The following is a 15,666-nucleotide window of genomic DNA, read 5'->3' as shown; positions in this document are numbered from 1 at the left end:
CGTAGTGATCCATCACTAGGGGGATTCAAGGGGGCAGAGACCGTGAAATCACAGAAAGTTGGGTCCTTCAACCAAGGGGGCTGAAGTTCCTGGGAACTAAGTTTAGGTGAGAAACCTACTTGGGCCAAGACTGTAACTTTCTCAAATCAAGGTTTAGTCTTAGAGGCATCTTTTTATTTCTGTTTTGTTTATCTTTATTCCTTACATCTGGGATCACCCAAGCCTCTGACTTTTTGTTTAATAACCTTGTTTTACGTTTTCTGTAAACCAGTGCAGTGCTGTGATTGAAATCAGAGTGTTTGTCAAACTCCAATTCCATTAATGAGCTGCCGCCTATTGACTCTTCAGAGGGGCAATGAAGTTAATAATTTCTGTGTGTTCCAGGAGAGGGCTGGATGCTGGAGAGGCAGGTGGTTTGGGGGAAATTCAGGACTGGGGTCACTCTGCAAACAGTAACGGGGAGATGGAAGCCAGGGTGTGACCCACATGCTTGTCTGCTGGCTATCAGCCACAACAGTGCAGCATTCCAGGCACCCAGCGTTGCAGGGCCCCCAAAACGTCACAGGTAAACTAACCTGAACTAAAAAACACATTCCCCACATGAGAAGTGGGAAAACTCCCTTTTCCCGCTTTTACTCTCGACTACACTACTGCACCGTCCCCTCATTCACAGCACCAAGGCACTGCTGCTCTACCGTGACACCTTCTGCAAATCCCTGGCTGGCTCAGCAAGGCCCTGTCTGAGGTCACCCACACAAGGAAGGGTAACTGGCGAGGATCAAGGTTCCCTTTTCCATGCAGGTGCCCACAGTGTAATGCTAAGCTGTGGAGTTCTGCTGTGTCCAGTCACTCGTTGCTGGGTTCAATAGGGAAGGCAGAAGAGAGAGGCTGAGGGATGGGAGGTATTGACCTACACTCTATCTTGCTGACCTATTCATGTAATAGCCTCCGGAGGAGACCAAACAGCTCAGGGGGGTCATTCATGGACTGGACAGAGCTGGTCAGAAAATGGGTATGTTCCCATTTTTCTCACCAAAAATTTGCACGCTGAAAGATTTTTATTGAAAAATTTAAATGTCTCAAATGCTGCCACTGTGCCTCATGGGAGCTGTAGTTTGGGTGCCCCATGCTCGCATTCTCTTCTATAGGCAGCACTCCCTGGTCGGACTACATCTCCCATGATGCACCATGGTCTCCCTTCTTGGCGAGAGGCAGGCCCATCATGGGAGTCCCCGGCCATAGTGCATCAAGGGAGACATAGTCTGGCCAAGGAGCTCAGCCTATAGAGGAAAATAGGTACATGGCAACTGAACTATACCTCCCGTGAGGCACTGTGGCAGCATATCCCAATCAAAATATTTTGGTTTTTGAGGGATTCCGGTTTTTTACACACACACAAAAAGCCAAACAAACAAGTTTTCCCCGGAAAGCAGACACTTCACAAAACACTTGGTCAAAATCCCAATTTTCCATTGAAAACCAGTTTAGATGGAAAATGTTTGACCAGCCCTAGTATGGAGATTTCACTTCCAGATGGCAATTCCAACCCTGCCTAGGTTGTTCCCTAGACTGAACGGTCACAGGGACAATATCTCTACATGGCCAGGAGCATCCGCAGGAGGTGAATCTTATGAGGGCTGCTCTATTCCCCACAAGCTCCCTGTACCCTGATCTCCAGTGCTTCAACACCAACAATGAACACATCCCTCCCTGTTGAACTCCAGGCTCCCACTGCTCTGCTCTGCTCTTACCTGCAGCAGTTTGCTCACGCACTGCGGGTGGCCGTGTTTCGCAGCCAGGTGGAGCGCGTTGTACCCTGGAAAGAGACAGACTGGCAGGTCAAGAGGTAATCATAATGATGGCGATCCTTTATATGTGCACCCAGGGAGATCAAAACAAATCGTCAGCATGAAACAATTTATTCTCCACCCCCGCCCCCCGCCCCCCACCCCGAGGCAGGTAATCGACATCCATGGATCACGTCACCCACCACCAAATTGCAGCCACCTCTGGGGAAGGACGCAACAGCTAGTTAATACAGTAGTTCACAGCAGCGCTACGGGGTGGCTTAAGAAATGGGGACTCCTCTATCCAATAAGAAGTGCATGAGAAAAACAGGGAGACAATGTAATTTGCCAAGCTGGAATCTGACTAGGAATCCAGGGTTAACTCTCCTAGCATGAGGAGAAGCACCATGGAATCAGATCCGGAATCGCTCTAAGTGGTCAGGAGCCAAACAACAGGAAATCCAGCAGCACGGCGCCCCCTAGCAGCCAGCTGGGGCACTACTTTATTATCAGCTTGGGAGAAAGAGAAGAACATTCACTGAATCGCCAATACCCCTTTCCTGAAACACCTCAGTGGCCCATGGAGGTCTCCCATTCAAAGAGCAAACTAGCCAGACCTTGCTTAGCTCATGAGATGCAACAAAAGCCCGGCCCAAAACAGGCTGCAGGATCTCATTGAAGCTATTCCTATAGGGACAAGTTTCAGAGTAGCAGCCGTGTTAGTCTGAATGCATCCAATGAAGTGGGCTGTAGCTCACCAAAGCTTATGCTCAAATAAATCTGTTCGTCTCTCCTGTTCTTATTCCTACAGTGTACATTTTAAAATATTGAGACCATTTTTATTTTGAGTCCAAAGCATGCAGAGGAGACGCCCGTACCCCTCCTAAGAGCACAGTAGAACACGCTAGTATGTGGAAGGAGGCAGGTCCCGGACATGGCTTTTACACACACTGCCAGAACCACTGCCAGCAATTAGCAAGTGCATGATGATTCTTGTCCACTGCTCTAACCATTGCCGTTAGGACTGCCGTGGAATGCAGGGTCCCAAGATGCAGCCGGACTCTGACAGACACAAGATTTCTCATCACCCCTTTTGCCCGTGCTCAGCTCAAGCCTGCAGGGGAGTTTTTAAAGTAAGAATGGTGAGCGGCTTTGACACCTTCTTTCCGAGGATCACCAAGCTTACTCAGCCGCTGAGTCAGAGATTGCAGGGATTTGGAGAGATCCGTCCCTTTTATCCCGGGGAGGGTTGGCGAACAACCAGGAGATTGGACTAAAGGATCCCAGAGGAGCCTGCCACCCCTCAGAAAGGGGAAGCTTGGCAGCTCCACAGGAATGGGGTTGATCCTATGGCTGGGAAACACAGAAACTAGACAGGGCAGAGATCCATAAGGTCCCATTTAATTCCTATGCCCCTTGCACAGTACAGGAGCGGTCTCAGCAGGATGTTTTCTACTGCTTTGTCCAGCTCAAAATGGCCCAAGTCAACGTCCCCACTGTCACGTCACATAAGGGGGAGTCAGACCACGCTGCCTACCGGAGCTGTCTGTGGTCATGGCGTCCGCTCCATGAGCGAGCATCACTTCCAGGCAGTCCACGTTCCCTCTCATTGCAGCCAGGTGGAACCTGTGGCACAACCGGGGAGCTCCCGTCACCATTCATACTCCAGAGACCCCTCCCGCCACCACCTCTGCTTAAAAGGCTAGAATCCGAGAAGTTTCCATATTTAAAAAAATCCTTTAAAAACCCCAACTTGTTACTAATCTGTTTCCTTGCCAGTCTCTTCCTCTCTGGTTTATTTTTGTAGGGTTGCTGATCAACTCTTGGCCATGCCCACTGGTTTGTTACCATAGGGCCACTTGTGAATAGGGGAGCTGTGAGAAGCAAAGTGTGAGAGAGAGCAGCCTTAGGGTTGCTCTCACATACGCCACAGCCCAGGCAAGGCCCCACACTATGGAGAGGACAACGGTGCCTTAAAGCTATCACCCCAAACCCAGAGATGGGGGGAACTGAGACGCTGGCCCAGTCTCTTTAGCAGGGGAAGTGACTCACGCGGATTTGCCCTCCGAGTCCAGTTTGGTGGGGACCAGGCCCTTGCGGAGGAGTAGAGCCGTCACCTTCTCGGGGTCGTTGTAGTCCACGGCCTGTAGGAGCTTCTCATCATTCTTACCCCAGTTGTGGCTCTGAAACCCAAACAGGGGCAAAATCAGGGACTTTGGAGCCCTACTGCAGCCCACCAGAGGGGGAGGAGAAAAGGATACATCCAACAGAGGAAGTTGGGATGCTAGCCGGGGAACTAGGAGCTCCAGGGTTGATTCCCTGCTCTGCCACAGATTCCCTGTGTGACCTTGGGCAAGTCACTTAGGCCTAGATCCTGCTGTTAGGCACCTTTATACCTTGGAGGACCCGGGCCCTCTGCTCCCCATCGGTGCAATGAAATATCATCACTGCCCTACCACAGGGGGGTGCCGCGAGGATAAACACATTAACCCCGGAGGGGAGCTCACAGTACTGCAGGAATGGGGCAGATGAGCTCCGTAGGCAGGCTGATTGCAGGCTGTTCGGCTGAGCTTCCTTAGCCATAGTCGGATCTTAAGAGGGAACTGACACACCCCAAGCACGAAGGATTCCACTCAGTGCCACAATGGAGTCCCCACAATTGGCGCACGACATGGTCTCCGCAATGCACAGAAATCAGAAATGGAAAAGACTCCTCGACCCATCTGGTGCAGTCCCTCAACCAAGGCAGGGCTGGGCTGTCCCCTCTATTTTCTCAAGCTTAGTCCCATCTAGTTTGAAAGGGCCCGGATGATGGGGCTCCTTTCCCTGAGGGAGACCATTCCGCAATCTTAGAAGATTGTACTGATATTTACCCTACATTTTCTTCATTTTATCCAATTCCCCCTAGTGCTTTCGCCCCCTTCTGCTGGTCTAAATAATTCTGCTCTTTCCCTGGTGTTTACGCCCTTCACTACGTGGGGTTTCTTTCCTTGGGTGCCCTGAGACAGTGGTGACAGGCAATGGGTAAGAACCCAAATAAAGAGAACAACACAGGGGCAAAACTCTCCTTGAGTTCAGAGTCAGGCTCAGGCCCCCTTAGCCAAACTAGCCCAATTTGGGCCAGCTCTGTCAGAAGTGTCGGCTGACTTTGGGTGCAACAGCCCTGTTCCACACTGCACATCTAGATCAGCCTAGGTCTGGTCTACACTCGGAAACAAGGTAGTATAACGACCTCACAGGTGTGAAATATCCACACCCTTGAGCAATGCAATTAAACTAACCTAACCCCCTGTGCAGATAGAATTCTCCCATCCATCTAGCTACCGCCTTTTCACACCCCTAAGTGCCGTAGAGTTAAGCTGACCTAGCCCTGGGTCTACACGTAGTCGGGTCGATGGAAGAATTCTTCCACCCACCTAGCTGCTGCCACTCGGAGAGGGGGATTACCTACATCGACAGACGAGCCCCCTCCGTAGCCGTAGGAAGCGCTGTATTTTCCCTTAGCATAGACATGCCACTGCTCTTTCATTGCACAATTTCAGACACCTGGGGCCTGATTTCCAGAGCTGCCCAGCACCCGTCACCAAACCCCTCTGGAAATCAGAGGGCAACCAATAACCGAGGCCCTCAAAATCAGTGACTGCTTTTGAAAAACGGCTTTCCTTCTTTGACGCAGTGCTCACAAGACAGTCCCTCCAGCCTCTCTGCAGGTTTGCTGCTCTTCTCTGAACTCCCTGCGGTTTGGCTGGCAACCTGGTTCCGGGGAATCCCAGCTGACATCACGCTTTGATCTCCGTGCCTGCCAGAGAAGTTTTCTTTTTGTCTTGTAACCAGCTTTGCGTTTTACTTTTCTGTAAAACGCTGAGAATCCACTGGTCTGCGTTGCAAGCCGCCACCAACACCTGGAAACCAAGCGAGCTGAACTCTACCCAGAAAACTCACAGCAGAATTCATGGAAATCTGTGGGAACACGCCACTTTTCACCTCGCTCCCATTCCAGCAGATTAAAGAACACCTCTCATAGGTTTCATCCCTTGCTTGTCTCCCTGCAGTCAAGATGCAGCCACAGTTCCCCATTAAGGTCCTGATCCTGTAAAGCCTTACATATGTGCTTACATTTGCACATCACGGTGCACGCAGCTAAGCATGGGCACAAACTTTTGCAGACTCAGGGCCTAATCACAATCACCACCACCCCATCGGGGCTGCAGGGTTCCACATTTGCTCTCCCCGGGTACTGAAGTGCCGGGGTGCAGGTTTAATTCAATGACACCAAGTACTGGTGGAGGGGGAAAGCACTGAGGCTCCTAATTAAATCAAGAGAGTGGCTGCCTATAAAAGACGATTCAGCTGCGGTGAAAATGGAAGTCACCTTTAGAGAGCAGGGAATGTCGTCTATCCCTGCAGACCGGCTCCTAAACTACTCCTAATCCCAGGGCCCATGCTACCACTAGCCACCTTTGATGGTCCAGCCCTCAGAACCCCGGGCCACACTGACACCACCAAGCCGGATGGGTGCTGAGCCCCGCAATTCATCTTGAAATCAACAGAAGCCACAGACACCCAGCTCCTCTGGGGAGCACATCCCACGAGGAACAGCTGCCTTGTTCCTAAGGATCTCACTGACATGAACTCACGCTGGTTCCAGCAGCCTAGAGTAACCCCTGGGCAGGTAGGTAGATAGGGGGCAGGGAGTGGGGGGGATCAGCCTCCCGGGGATGAGGAAATTGATGGGTAGGCTGGAGATATAACCTGTGCTCCCCCGAGGTCAGACAGGGGCAGGGGCAAGACAAGGAGCCTAGGCCAGGGCACCATCTGATAGGGTGGGCAGGAGAGGGAATTGCAGGTGTGCTAGCAGGGATGGGATCCAGCTGATCCCCAGATAAGGCAGGCCCTGAGCCAGACCCCATGCTCTCCCCCACCCTGGCACAGGGGGAGCAGGTGGGGGGAGAAATGCAGCAGGTGTAGGTCTGGCCCAGGGGTCGGGGGTAGGAGGAGATGCAGGGAAAGGGGTGAAAGGGCAACCAGTGAAGCTGGGATCAGGGGCAGGGGGTGCACGGGCAGCCCAGCCAGGGAGCTGGGGGACAGGGGGCAGGGGCAGCCCGGCCGGGGAGCTGGGGGGCTGGGGGGGCAGGGGCAGCCCGGCCGGGGAGCTGGGGGGCTGGGGGGGCAGGGGCAGCCCGGCCCGGGAGCGGGGAGGCCGGGGGTGCATGGGCAGCCCGGCCGGGGAGCCGGGGAGCTGGGGGGCCGGGGGTGCATGGGCAGCCCGGCTGGGGGGCCGGGGGTGCATGGGCAGCCCGGCCGGGGAGCTGGGGGGCCGGGGGTGCATGGGCAGCCCGGCCGGGGAGCTGGGGGGCCGGGGGCAGCCCGCCCGGGGAGCTGGGGGGCCGGGGGGGCGTGGACAGCCCGGGGAGCTGGGAGGCCGGGGGCAGCCCGACCGGGGAGCTGGGGGGCCGGGGGGGCGTGGGCAGCCCGGGGAGCTGGGAGGCCGGGGGCAGCCCGGCCGGGGAGCTGGGGGGCCGGGGGGGCGTGGGCAGCCCGGGGAGCTGGGAGGCCGGGGGCAGCCCGGCCGGGGAGCTGGGGGGCCGGGGGGGCGTGGGCAGCCCGGGGAGCTGGGAGGCCGGGGGCAGCCCGGCCGGGGAGCTGGGGGGCCGGGGGGGCGTGGGCAGCCCGGGGAGCTGGGAGGCCGGGGGCAGCCCGGCCGGGGAGCTGGGGGGCCGGGGGGGCGTAGGCAGCCCAAGGAGCTGGGGGGCCGGGGGCAGCCCGGGGAGCTGGGGGGCAAGGGGTGTGGGGCAGCCCGGCCGGGGAGCTGGGGGGCCGGGGGTGCATGGGCAGCCCGGCCGGGGAGCTGGGGGGCCGGGGGGGCGTGGGCAGCCCGGGGAGCTGGGGGGCCAGGGGCAGCCCAGCCGGGGAGCTGGGGGGCCAGGGGTGCATGGACAGCCCGGCCGGGGAGCTGGGGGGCCAGGGGCAGCCCGGGGAGCTGGGGGGCAAGGGGTGTGGGGCAGCCCGGCCGGGGAGCTGGGGCCGGCCCGCGGTGCGGCAGATGCCCAGCGGGAGCCGGCGGCGGCCGGGCCAGGCAAGGTCGGTCGGGACGTACCGCGAAGGAGGCGGCGGCGCAGAGGCAGATCTGCTTCATGGTGCCCAGCAGCGGGCGGGCCGCCATCCACCCACCCAGCCAGCCCGGCCGGCCGGGACCCTCCGCCGCCGCCGGACCCCGGCGCTGCCGCCCCTCGGAGCCGGGCTCCAGGCGCAGCGGAGGATCCGCCTCCCTCCCTCGGCCGGCGGCGGGGGAGCCCGGCGGCGCCTGCCCCCTGCCTGCGGAGAGACCCGACTGCCGAGCAGAGCCGCCACGGGCGGGGGGGACTCCCCCAAACCGACCCCCCCACAGGGCCAGGGAACGGAGAACCCACCCACCCCCAACCGGGGAGCAGAGCCTCTTTCCTCCTCTCCCCCCCTAAGCCAGAGGAGTGGGGACACCAGGCATCAGGGACCTCCCCCAAAGCCAGGGAAGCAGAGGGGATCAGGAACCCCAGGCAGAAAGGACGCCCAAACCAAAGCCGGGGGAGCAGTTGCACACCCCCCCCCCCAAGGCAGGGGATCAGGAACCCAGAAAGGACCCCCAACCAAAGCTGGGGGAGCAGAGGCACCCCTCCTGCAAGGATTCCCACTCCAAATCAAAGGGACAGTGACCCCAGGCCATAGGGATGCCCACCCCCAAATATGAACGATTGCTTTACTAACAGCAACATCGGCTTGTTACCCTGTTGCTGACACTGGGGTCCCTGTTTCCATGTGGCTCTGAAGAAGGCTGAAGCAGTTTGGATGCCTACTTTGGCGTGATCAGAGTCAGGGGGCCAGGAATCACGGGCTTTGGCTGGTAAAATCCCCCTAAATCATGGTGTGATGGGATGCACTGGGACTTCCAGGACCCCGGTGAGCAAAGAGTTAAGCTCAGCTCTGCCTTGCACAGATGCCAAGGGGAAGGACCCTACATTAGTCGCTAGGAAGGAGTTGGGGGGAGAATGTCAGTGGGAAGGGAAGACTGGGCTTCCTGTCCAGAGGCACAGGGCTTGTCATGAATGTTACCCTTTGAGGAGAGGACCTGGCTGACAACCTCTTGTTTCCTGCTGAGCCATCCCACCGGTTAATAGCTTTAAAGGGCAATATTTCAAATTAACGGGATGTGCCTTTAAATGCCCACTGCGATCCCCACGCCTAGCACTAGGCATGCTTGTAATCCATAGAGCTACAAAGGAGGTGCGTATCTTTATTCCCCTTATGTAGACTGGGGAAACTGAGGCACAGAATTGCTAAGTGACTTTTCCAGAGGCAGACGGTGAGTCAAGGAGAGGGCTGAGACTAACATCTCAGGCACGTGCATCCTGCTTACACTATGCTACTCCACCTGGAAACTTTAAATTAAAAAAAAAATTAAAAAATAGTACCAACGTGAACCTATTTCTGTGGAATGTGAACTCCGTATTCAGTTCCTCAGATGAGAGCTCTGTGTCTGCTTGGTATGAAATCTGCAGCCCTGGCACCCAGACGCCAAGGTTAGAGTGCTCTCTCTCTGCCTTCTAATTTGAGGTTGTGTTTTTATTCCGAGCTCCATTCCTCTGCACATATGGGTGATCCACAGACAGCCTCCTCCTCCAAAAAAGGAACAGGAGGACTTGTGGCACCTTAGAGACTAACAAATTGATTAGAGCATAAGCTTTTGTGGGCTACAGCCCACTTCATCGGATGCATAGAATGGCACATATAGTAAGAAGAAATATATATACATACAAATAAGTTGCCATACAAACTGTGAGAGGCTAATTAGTTAAGATGAGCTATTACCAGCAGGAGAAAAAAACTTTTGTAATGATAATCAAGATGGCCCATTTAGACAGTTGACAAGAAGATGTGAGGATACATAACATGGGGAAATAGAGCGTCCCTTCTGCCTTCATCTTACAGCTGGGAGGGGAAGTGCCCTTTTATCCACACGGCATGCACAAAGCTAAAGCTGGCGCTCTGGAGTCCTCCTCTTTGTTGCTAAATAATTGAAGAGTGTTGATTTTGCCTCCTAGGCTTACTTCCGCCCCAGTGGAAACCTGACTCGCTTGGCTCTGCAGATCTGGAAACCTGAGTGAGAAACCTCTCCTGTACCATGGCAAGCCGGCGACCCTGTTCTGTTGGATGGATCCACCCAGAGCTCTCTGTGCCAGGTGGAGAGCAGACATAACTGCACGTCTGGCTGCTCAGTGAGTGCGTATCCATGATCTTTGACCATGCATTCTCGCTGTGTGAATGCAATACAAAATCCCCAAACCTGCAGCTGGCTCTGTCAGGCACAAGGATCTGTCCATGCAGAGTCGGCTGTAGAATCATGGCCTAAAATTCCACCTCCGCTCCCCACGCTCTCTCTCCTTTACTCTGCTTTGTCTTTCTTTTCTCCCCCTCTTTATTTCTTCCCCTTCTTTCGGTTCCTTTCTCTGGAACGATCCTGTTTCCAGCTGGAATTTGATCCATTGCACAGAAGCAGCCACTTCTGACAGCTGAATCAGTGATGGCACCCTGTCGCACTGCGATATTATAGAGAATGACCCTCTGTCAGGAAAAACCAGTCTATATGCTGGACTCCACAGAGAGTGGGAAGAAACAGCTTCTTCAGGCCATTGGCATGAAGCCCAATGAACCAAATCCTGCTCACCCTACTCCCAGGAGTGATGAGAATACTTCACACTTTTAGAGCATTTTGCATCCATTGGTCTCAAAACACTTGGCAAAGGTGAGTGAGCAGTATTATCCGCATTTTACAGATGGGGAAGCTGAGGCATAGAGGGGCAGTGACTTGCCCAAGGTCAAACAATGAGTCAGGAAGCTAACTGGGAACAGAGCTAGGTTCCCCTGGCTCCCAGCCTGGTGTCCTGTCTGCAGTAGTCTTTGTGACTTCAGTGGGAGCACAGTTGGGCTGACTGACTTCGATGGGACTACTAGCTGAAGTGTCCCACCCTGTTTGCAGATGTTAACCCTTTCCCAGCAGGATCAAGGGGGTTCTACTGGCTCATTGAGTCAAGGAGGTGGGAGTGGATCTTTCAAGAGAGGATCTAGAGAGTGGGCTGAGCACTCTGCAGGGAGGAACGCTCGGACCAGTCAAGCCCGGGCAAAAGGCACGATCTGAGCTTTGTGGTGCTGTTGTTAGTGTTTTGCTAATAAAGCCAAATCTCAGGGAGCAGGGTGGTACCTTTTGTAGAGCAGACTGGGAAAGAAACTTGCTCACACGACAGATGTAAAGGCCACAAACAAGCCTTGTGAGTTGTCTGCCTTTCTCTGTTTCCTGTCACTCTCCCATTGCTGTAGTATCTACACTGAAGCAGTGCAGCTGTAGCATTTCAAGTGAAGACCAGGAGACTCGCCACTGCCCAGAGGAGTCCAGCTACCCCTGGGCAACCCCATGGCACTCAGCGGAGTGCAGGGAGGTAAAGGAGGGCAGCGTTAGGCAGTGGATTTGGAATTTAGCAAACAGTTCGGTGGCCACGTGAGACAGCACAGATGCTGGCTGTGCCCCAGAAGATGGAAGGCCAGAACTAGAGTAACACATACAGGTGAAAAGAAAGACCAGTTGACTAAGGACAGCACAAGAGTAGGGGAGGAGGCCGTCATTCTAGCCTGGCCAGGACACTTTGCTCCAGTAGTCAATGGCGGGGGATGTTCAGATTTAGTTCTGGTGAACCCTTGGCTGGAAAGATAATGACTTCAGCATCCTCTTCATACAGAGGGGGCCCAGAGCGCCTCCCAAGCTGACAGTATGAAACACACCCTTTGTGACTCCTAGGTGACAGACCAGGAGTGGATAATGCTGCATCCAGTTGAAACCGCAGGGGGGAACTTAGGTTGCTCAAATGTAAATGACCCGAGCTGTCATTTGGCCGTGGGTGGCAATACCCTCACTCTTGCAAAAATGCCATGGGGTTCAAAAATGAATGATCGCAGTTAGGGTTTCCGCTTCATTTCTCATGGGAGAAACAGCAGCATAGTATCCGCTAGCATCATGCTGGGGCATCAATCTGGCAGTGCCACAAAGGAGAGCGCCCCCTACTGAAACCCCAGCCCCCCTTCAGCAATACTCACTTCAGTCTTCTTAAACTTGGCCTTCAGGCTTTTCATTCTGGCTTGAGTTCTCACGCTCTGTCTCTGTTTCAGGGGAAGTCTCTGAACAAGGAACATAATGATGTTTTAAGTGAAGCCTGGGCTCTCTATCAGAAGCTAAACGCCGGATGTAAATTCCAAAATTCCCACCTCTCCCCACATCCCCGACAGTGAGGCAATCAAAACCCTTTCAGTGTTTAAAGGTGGAGATGCCTCCCGTCATGATACATGACACCAGACCAAGCCACTCAATAGACTGCTGTGTACGAGCAACGGGAAGACATAGTGTAGCCTTCATGGAGGCTCAAGGCGGTGCTTGGCCCGATCCAAAAATTCAGACTCATGCAACCTTTCTTTATGGACTTGTCACCAAAATAAGCCAAACCTTAGGGCCGTGGTTCTCCACCTATTTACCATTGTGGGCTGCATATGCAGCTCTCTGTGTTATGTGGGCCACATCCACACAATATATATATTACCCGTATGGCTCTGAGGATGTCACATGGGCCGCAAGTGATCGCAGGCCATGGGTTGAGAACCACTGGCTTAGGGGATGCCAGTTGCTGATTTCAAATGCACATGTCCCTTCTCTTCCATTTGTTTGCTTGCACCAGCATCAACTGCCTCAAAACACTTGACGTTTGATTTCTTGCAGGAGGCCTGTACAGGGAACTGCCAGCCTGTTGCTCTGTGCTCTGCCACTGAGATGCATCATGGCACACTGAGTCGTGTGATCTTTCCATCAAGGTACCATTAGCCTGCACCCTGTGTTAGAAATGGGGTGTCTTGTCCTCTGGGCACATCATGTCGGGATGCACGCCACACCGTGTCCTGTTACCCTAGCCTCTGCCTTGTTCACTGCACTCTATATTACATAAACTTCTATTATAGAAGTTCTCTAGTGCCTTTCCCCTGGGGCTCTCAAGGCATTTTAGAGCCAATAAATGAAGCCTCAGAACACTCGTTAGTGTTAGACGTTCTTATTTCCATTTTACCGGTGGGGAAATTGAGAGATGAAGCTAAGAGTTGCCCAAGATTGACTGGCAAATTGGTAGCAGAACTGGGAACAGAAACTCTGAGTCCTGATTCTGAGTCCTCTGCTCTAACCACTAGATAGCACTCTCTCCCTCCTCATCCCACACCGGATTGTTAAATTTGCCTGGGCCGTGCCTTCTACTGCCAAGGCAACCTGCCAGAAGAGGAGCTGACTCAATGTAGCATGGCATATGGGCATTGCCTTGTAAACATCAAGCTCACTCTCTTTCATAGGGGGAATGTGCCTCCTTGCTAATCTCGCTATTCTCAGCAGTTTTGGAGGGTCCACTTCAGGACATGTCTCATGCCATGGGGGAAATGTCTCTCTGCAGTGTGATTTATATGGCTCGACCCAACACTTACTGAGCTCCAGCAGCAGAGATTCCCTCATTTCTGATCTTAAAGATGTGAAATCTGCATTGGAAGGGCTCGGCAGAACGGGGTGGCTATTCACTCAGCCCTGGGGCCTTTCCATCACCCCTCCCAAACCCCTTCCCTACCTTGCTGGTAGTGCTGAGCGCAGCAGGGTGGGCTCCTTCTCACTCACACTCTGTTCTGTGCCCAGGGCAGAAGAAAGAGAGACGTGTCTCCTTACTTCAGTCTCATTGAAGGAATCTCACGCTATCAGAAGTGGCCCAGCTGGAGCTAGCTGGTGTCACCACCAATGAGGATAGGCAAGGGGTGGGACTTAGCTGCAGTGGGAATTAAGTTACTCACCTGCTGCAGGTACAGTTACCTCTCCAAAGCAGGATGCTGCTCAGTACTGGATGGTGGCGACAGCATTTGACTGAACACCTTTCTGTGCATAGGGGCTGCCGAGCCCAGTTACTTCATCAGGAGCCATGGGTGCTCAGCAGCTCTCGACTTGTGACCAGGCCTGGCTGCTTGCTTTCACTTTCTGCTAGCTCCCAAAAACCAGGCTACATATTCTCTGTACCTTTAAGGACCTGGAGGGCAGCAGCAAAAGGAAATGATTCACCTGCACCAGGATCTTGTTCATTTAGGCCCAACTCAGAAGTTAGGAGCCTATGTACTTTTGAGGATCTGGGCCTTATTTCTTTAGACCGTGATGCTGCAAGCTGCTTCCTGTGGGTGGATCCCAGCACTTACACAGAGCCCCAGTGAAATCCATCGGCCAGGTTCTGTGTGGTCACAGACGCCCATCCATGAGGAGCAGCTTGGTGGATCACGGCCTTAGTTTGTTGCGTGAAATGTTCCCCTTCGGCATGAGTTCCAAAGGCCTGGATCCACAAAGGTATTTAGGGTCATAACTTCGATTGCTTTCAGTGGATATTAGGAACCTAAATACCTTTGTGACTCTGGGCCAAAATGTTTAACCATTTTATTAAATGATGTGTTTCCTTCTTCATAGCGCTCCCCAAGGGCTGAGTCTGCCTCACGCAACCCCACTGTGAGGTGGATATTATTTTCCCAAATTTACAGATGGAGAAACGGAGGCACAGAGCAGTGAAGTGACTTACCCAGGATCACTGCATGAAGCAGTGGCAGAGTCAGGAATAAAAACCAAGTATCCTGACCCTCCCCCCCACAGTCCCATAATCACTAGGCTCTAATCACTAGACAGTGCTATGGCCCTGCTTCTGTACTGATCACCGTGCAGATGGACCCCCTGCACCCAACACAGAGTTTCATGCAGGACTGGGGCCTGTGTTTTCTAATCATTGTTTTATTTTCCTATAACAACTGTAGCATGGTGGGCATGTTGTAGATGGACAAGGAGGTACTATCCCTGCCAAACAAAGGTACAGTAAAAATGTCTCTTGGGAAATATGATGGGAAAAACACACAAGAGCCTAGACTTTATTACGGTAAGGGACCTGCGTGTGTGCTTGCATTGTCCTTGGGAGATGTCTAGAAATAGCTTGAGAAGGCCAATACTAAAAACAGCTTTGTTCTCACCATATGGTTAATGGGAGAGAGCATGTGGGCCACATTTTAGGATCCCAGGAGATACATTTTAGGACTCTGTAGCTACATTCCAGGCATTCCACAGACCCCCTTAAATGCAGCCAGTCATCTTATGCGTCCCTTAGGCAGCAAAGCCAACGTTGGTGAATTTATTGCAAATCTTGTGATATTTGGGGTATTTCTTAAAGCCCCAGCACCCAGAGGCAAGTGTATGTGAGAATTTTGATTGCATGTGTTTTTCTTTTAAAGTTCTAGACCTCACAGTTATGGAGGAAAACCAGAAAATATGTCAAAACCCTATGGTTACCAACTTTCTACTTGCACAAAACTGAATACCCTTGCCCCGCCCCCTGCCCTGCCCCTCCTCTGAGGCCCCACCCCTTCTACAAGGCCCCGCCCCCCACTCACTCCATCCCCCACTCCCTTTGTGGCAAACTCTCCTCCCCACCCTCACTCACTCGCTCATTTTCACTGGGCTGGCTCAGGGGGTTGGTGTGTGGGGGGGAGTGAGGGCTTCAGCAGGGGGTGCAGGCTCTGGTGTGGGGCTGGGGAGGAGGGGTTTGGGTTGCAGGAGGGTGCTCTGGGCTGGGACTGAGGGGTTCGGAGGGAGGGGGATCATGGCTGGGGCAGGGAGTTGGGGTGTGGGAAGGGGTCAGGGATGCAGGCTCCGGGTGGCGCTTACCTCAAGCAGCTCCCAGAAGCAGCGGCATCGTCCCGCCTCTGGCTCCTAGGCGGAGGCGCAGCCAGGCAGCTCTGCGCTCTGCCCTGTCTGCAGGTC

At 53.9% G+C, this 15,666-nt stretch overlaps 1 protein-coding gene across 3 annotated transcripts in view; it reads right to left on the bottom strand.

The window, feature by feature from the left end:
• Window positions 1-15,660, bottom strand: part of ANKRD24 (ankyrin repeat domain 24) — a 30,256-nt gene extending 14,596 nt beyond the window's left edge. For 2 of the 3 annotated variants that reach the window (XM_074939694.1, XM_074939695.1), the window contains exons 1-4: window positions 7,885-7,938; window positions 3,840-3,970; window positions 3,325-3,413; window positions 1,752-1,816 (exon numbers count right to left, since the gene is read on the bottom strand). In XM_074939694.1, the coding sequence (XP_074795795.1) occupies window positions 1,752-1,816; window positions 3,325-3,413; window positions 3,840-3,970; window positions 7,885-7,923 (324 nt within the window). In that variant the 5' untranslated portion in view covers window positions 7,924-7,938. Of the gene's footprint in view, window positions 1-1,751; window positions 1,817-3,324; window positions 3,414-3,839; window positions 3,971-7,884; window positions 7,939-11,906; window positions 11,988-13,676; window positions 13,907-15,570 lie in introns of those variants that run through there. The other variant, XM_074939697.1, reaches the window with a different exon arrangement.
• Between the last annotated feature and the right edge of the window lie 6 nt (window positions 15,661-15,666).

This window comes from Natator depressus, chromosome 25, assembly GCF_965152275.1.
Source record: "Natator depressus isolate rNatDep1 chromosome 25, rNatDep2.hap1, whole genome shotgun sequence".
Taxonomy (NCBI): domain Eukaryota; kingdom Metazoa; phylum Chordata; order Testudines; family Cheloniidae; genus Natator; species Natator depressus.
Note: the sequence above shows the minus strand (reverse complement) of the source record. Positions and strands in the feature narration are given on the sequence as shown.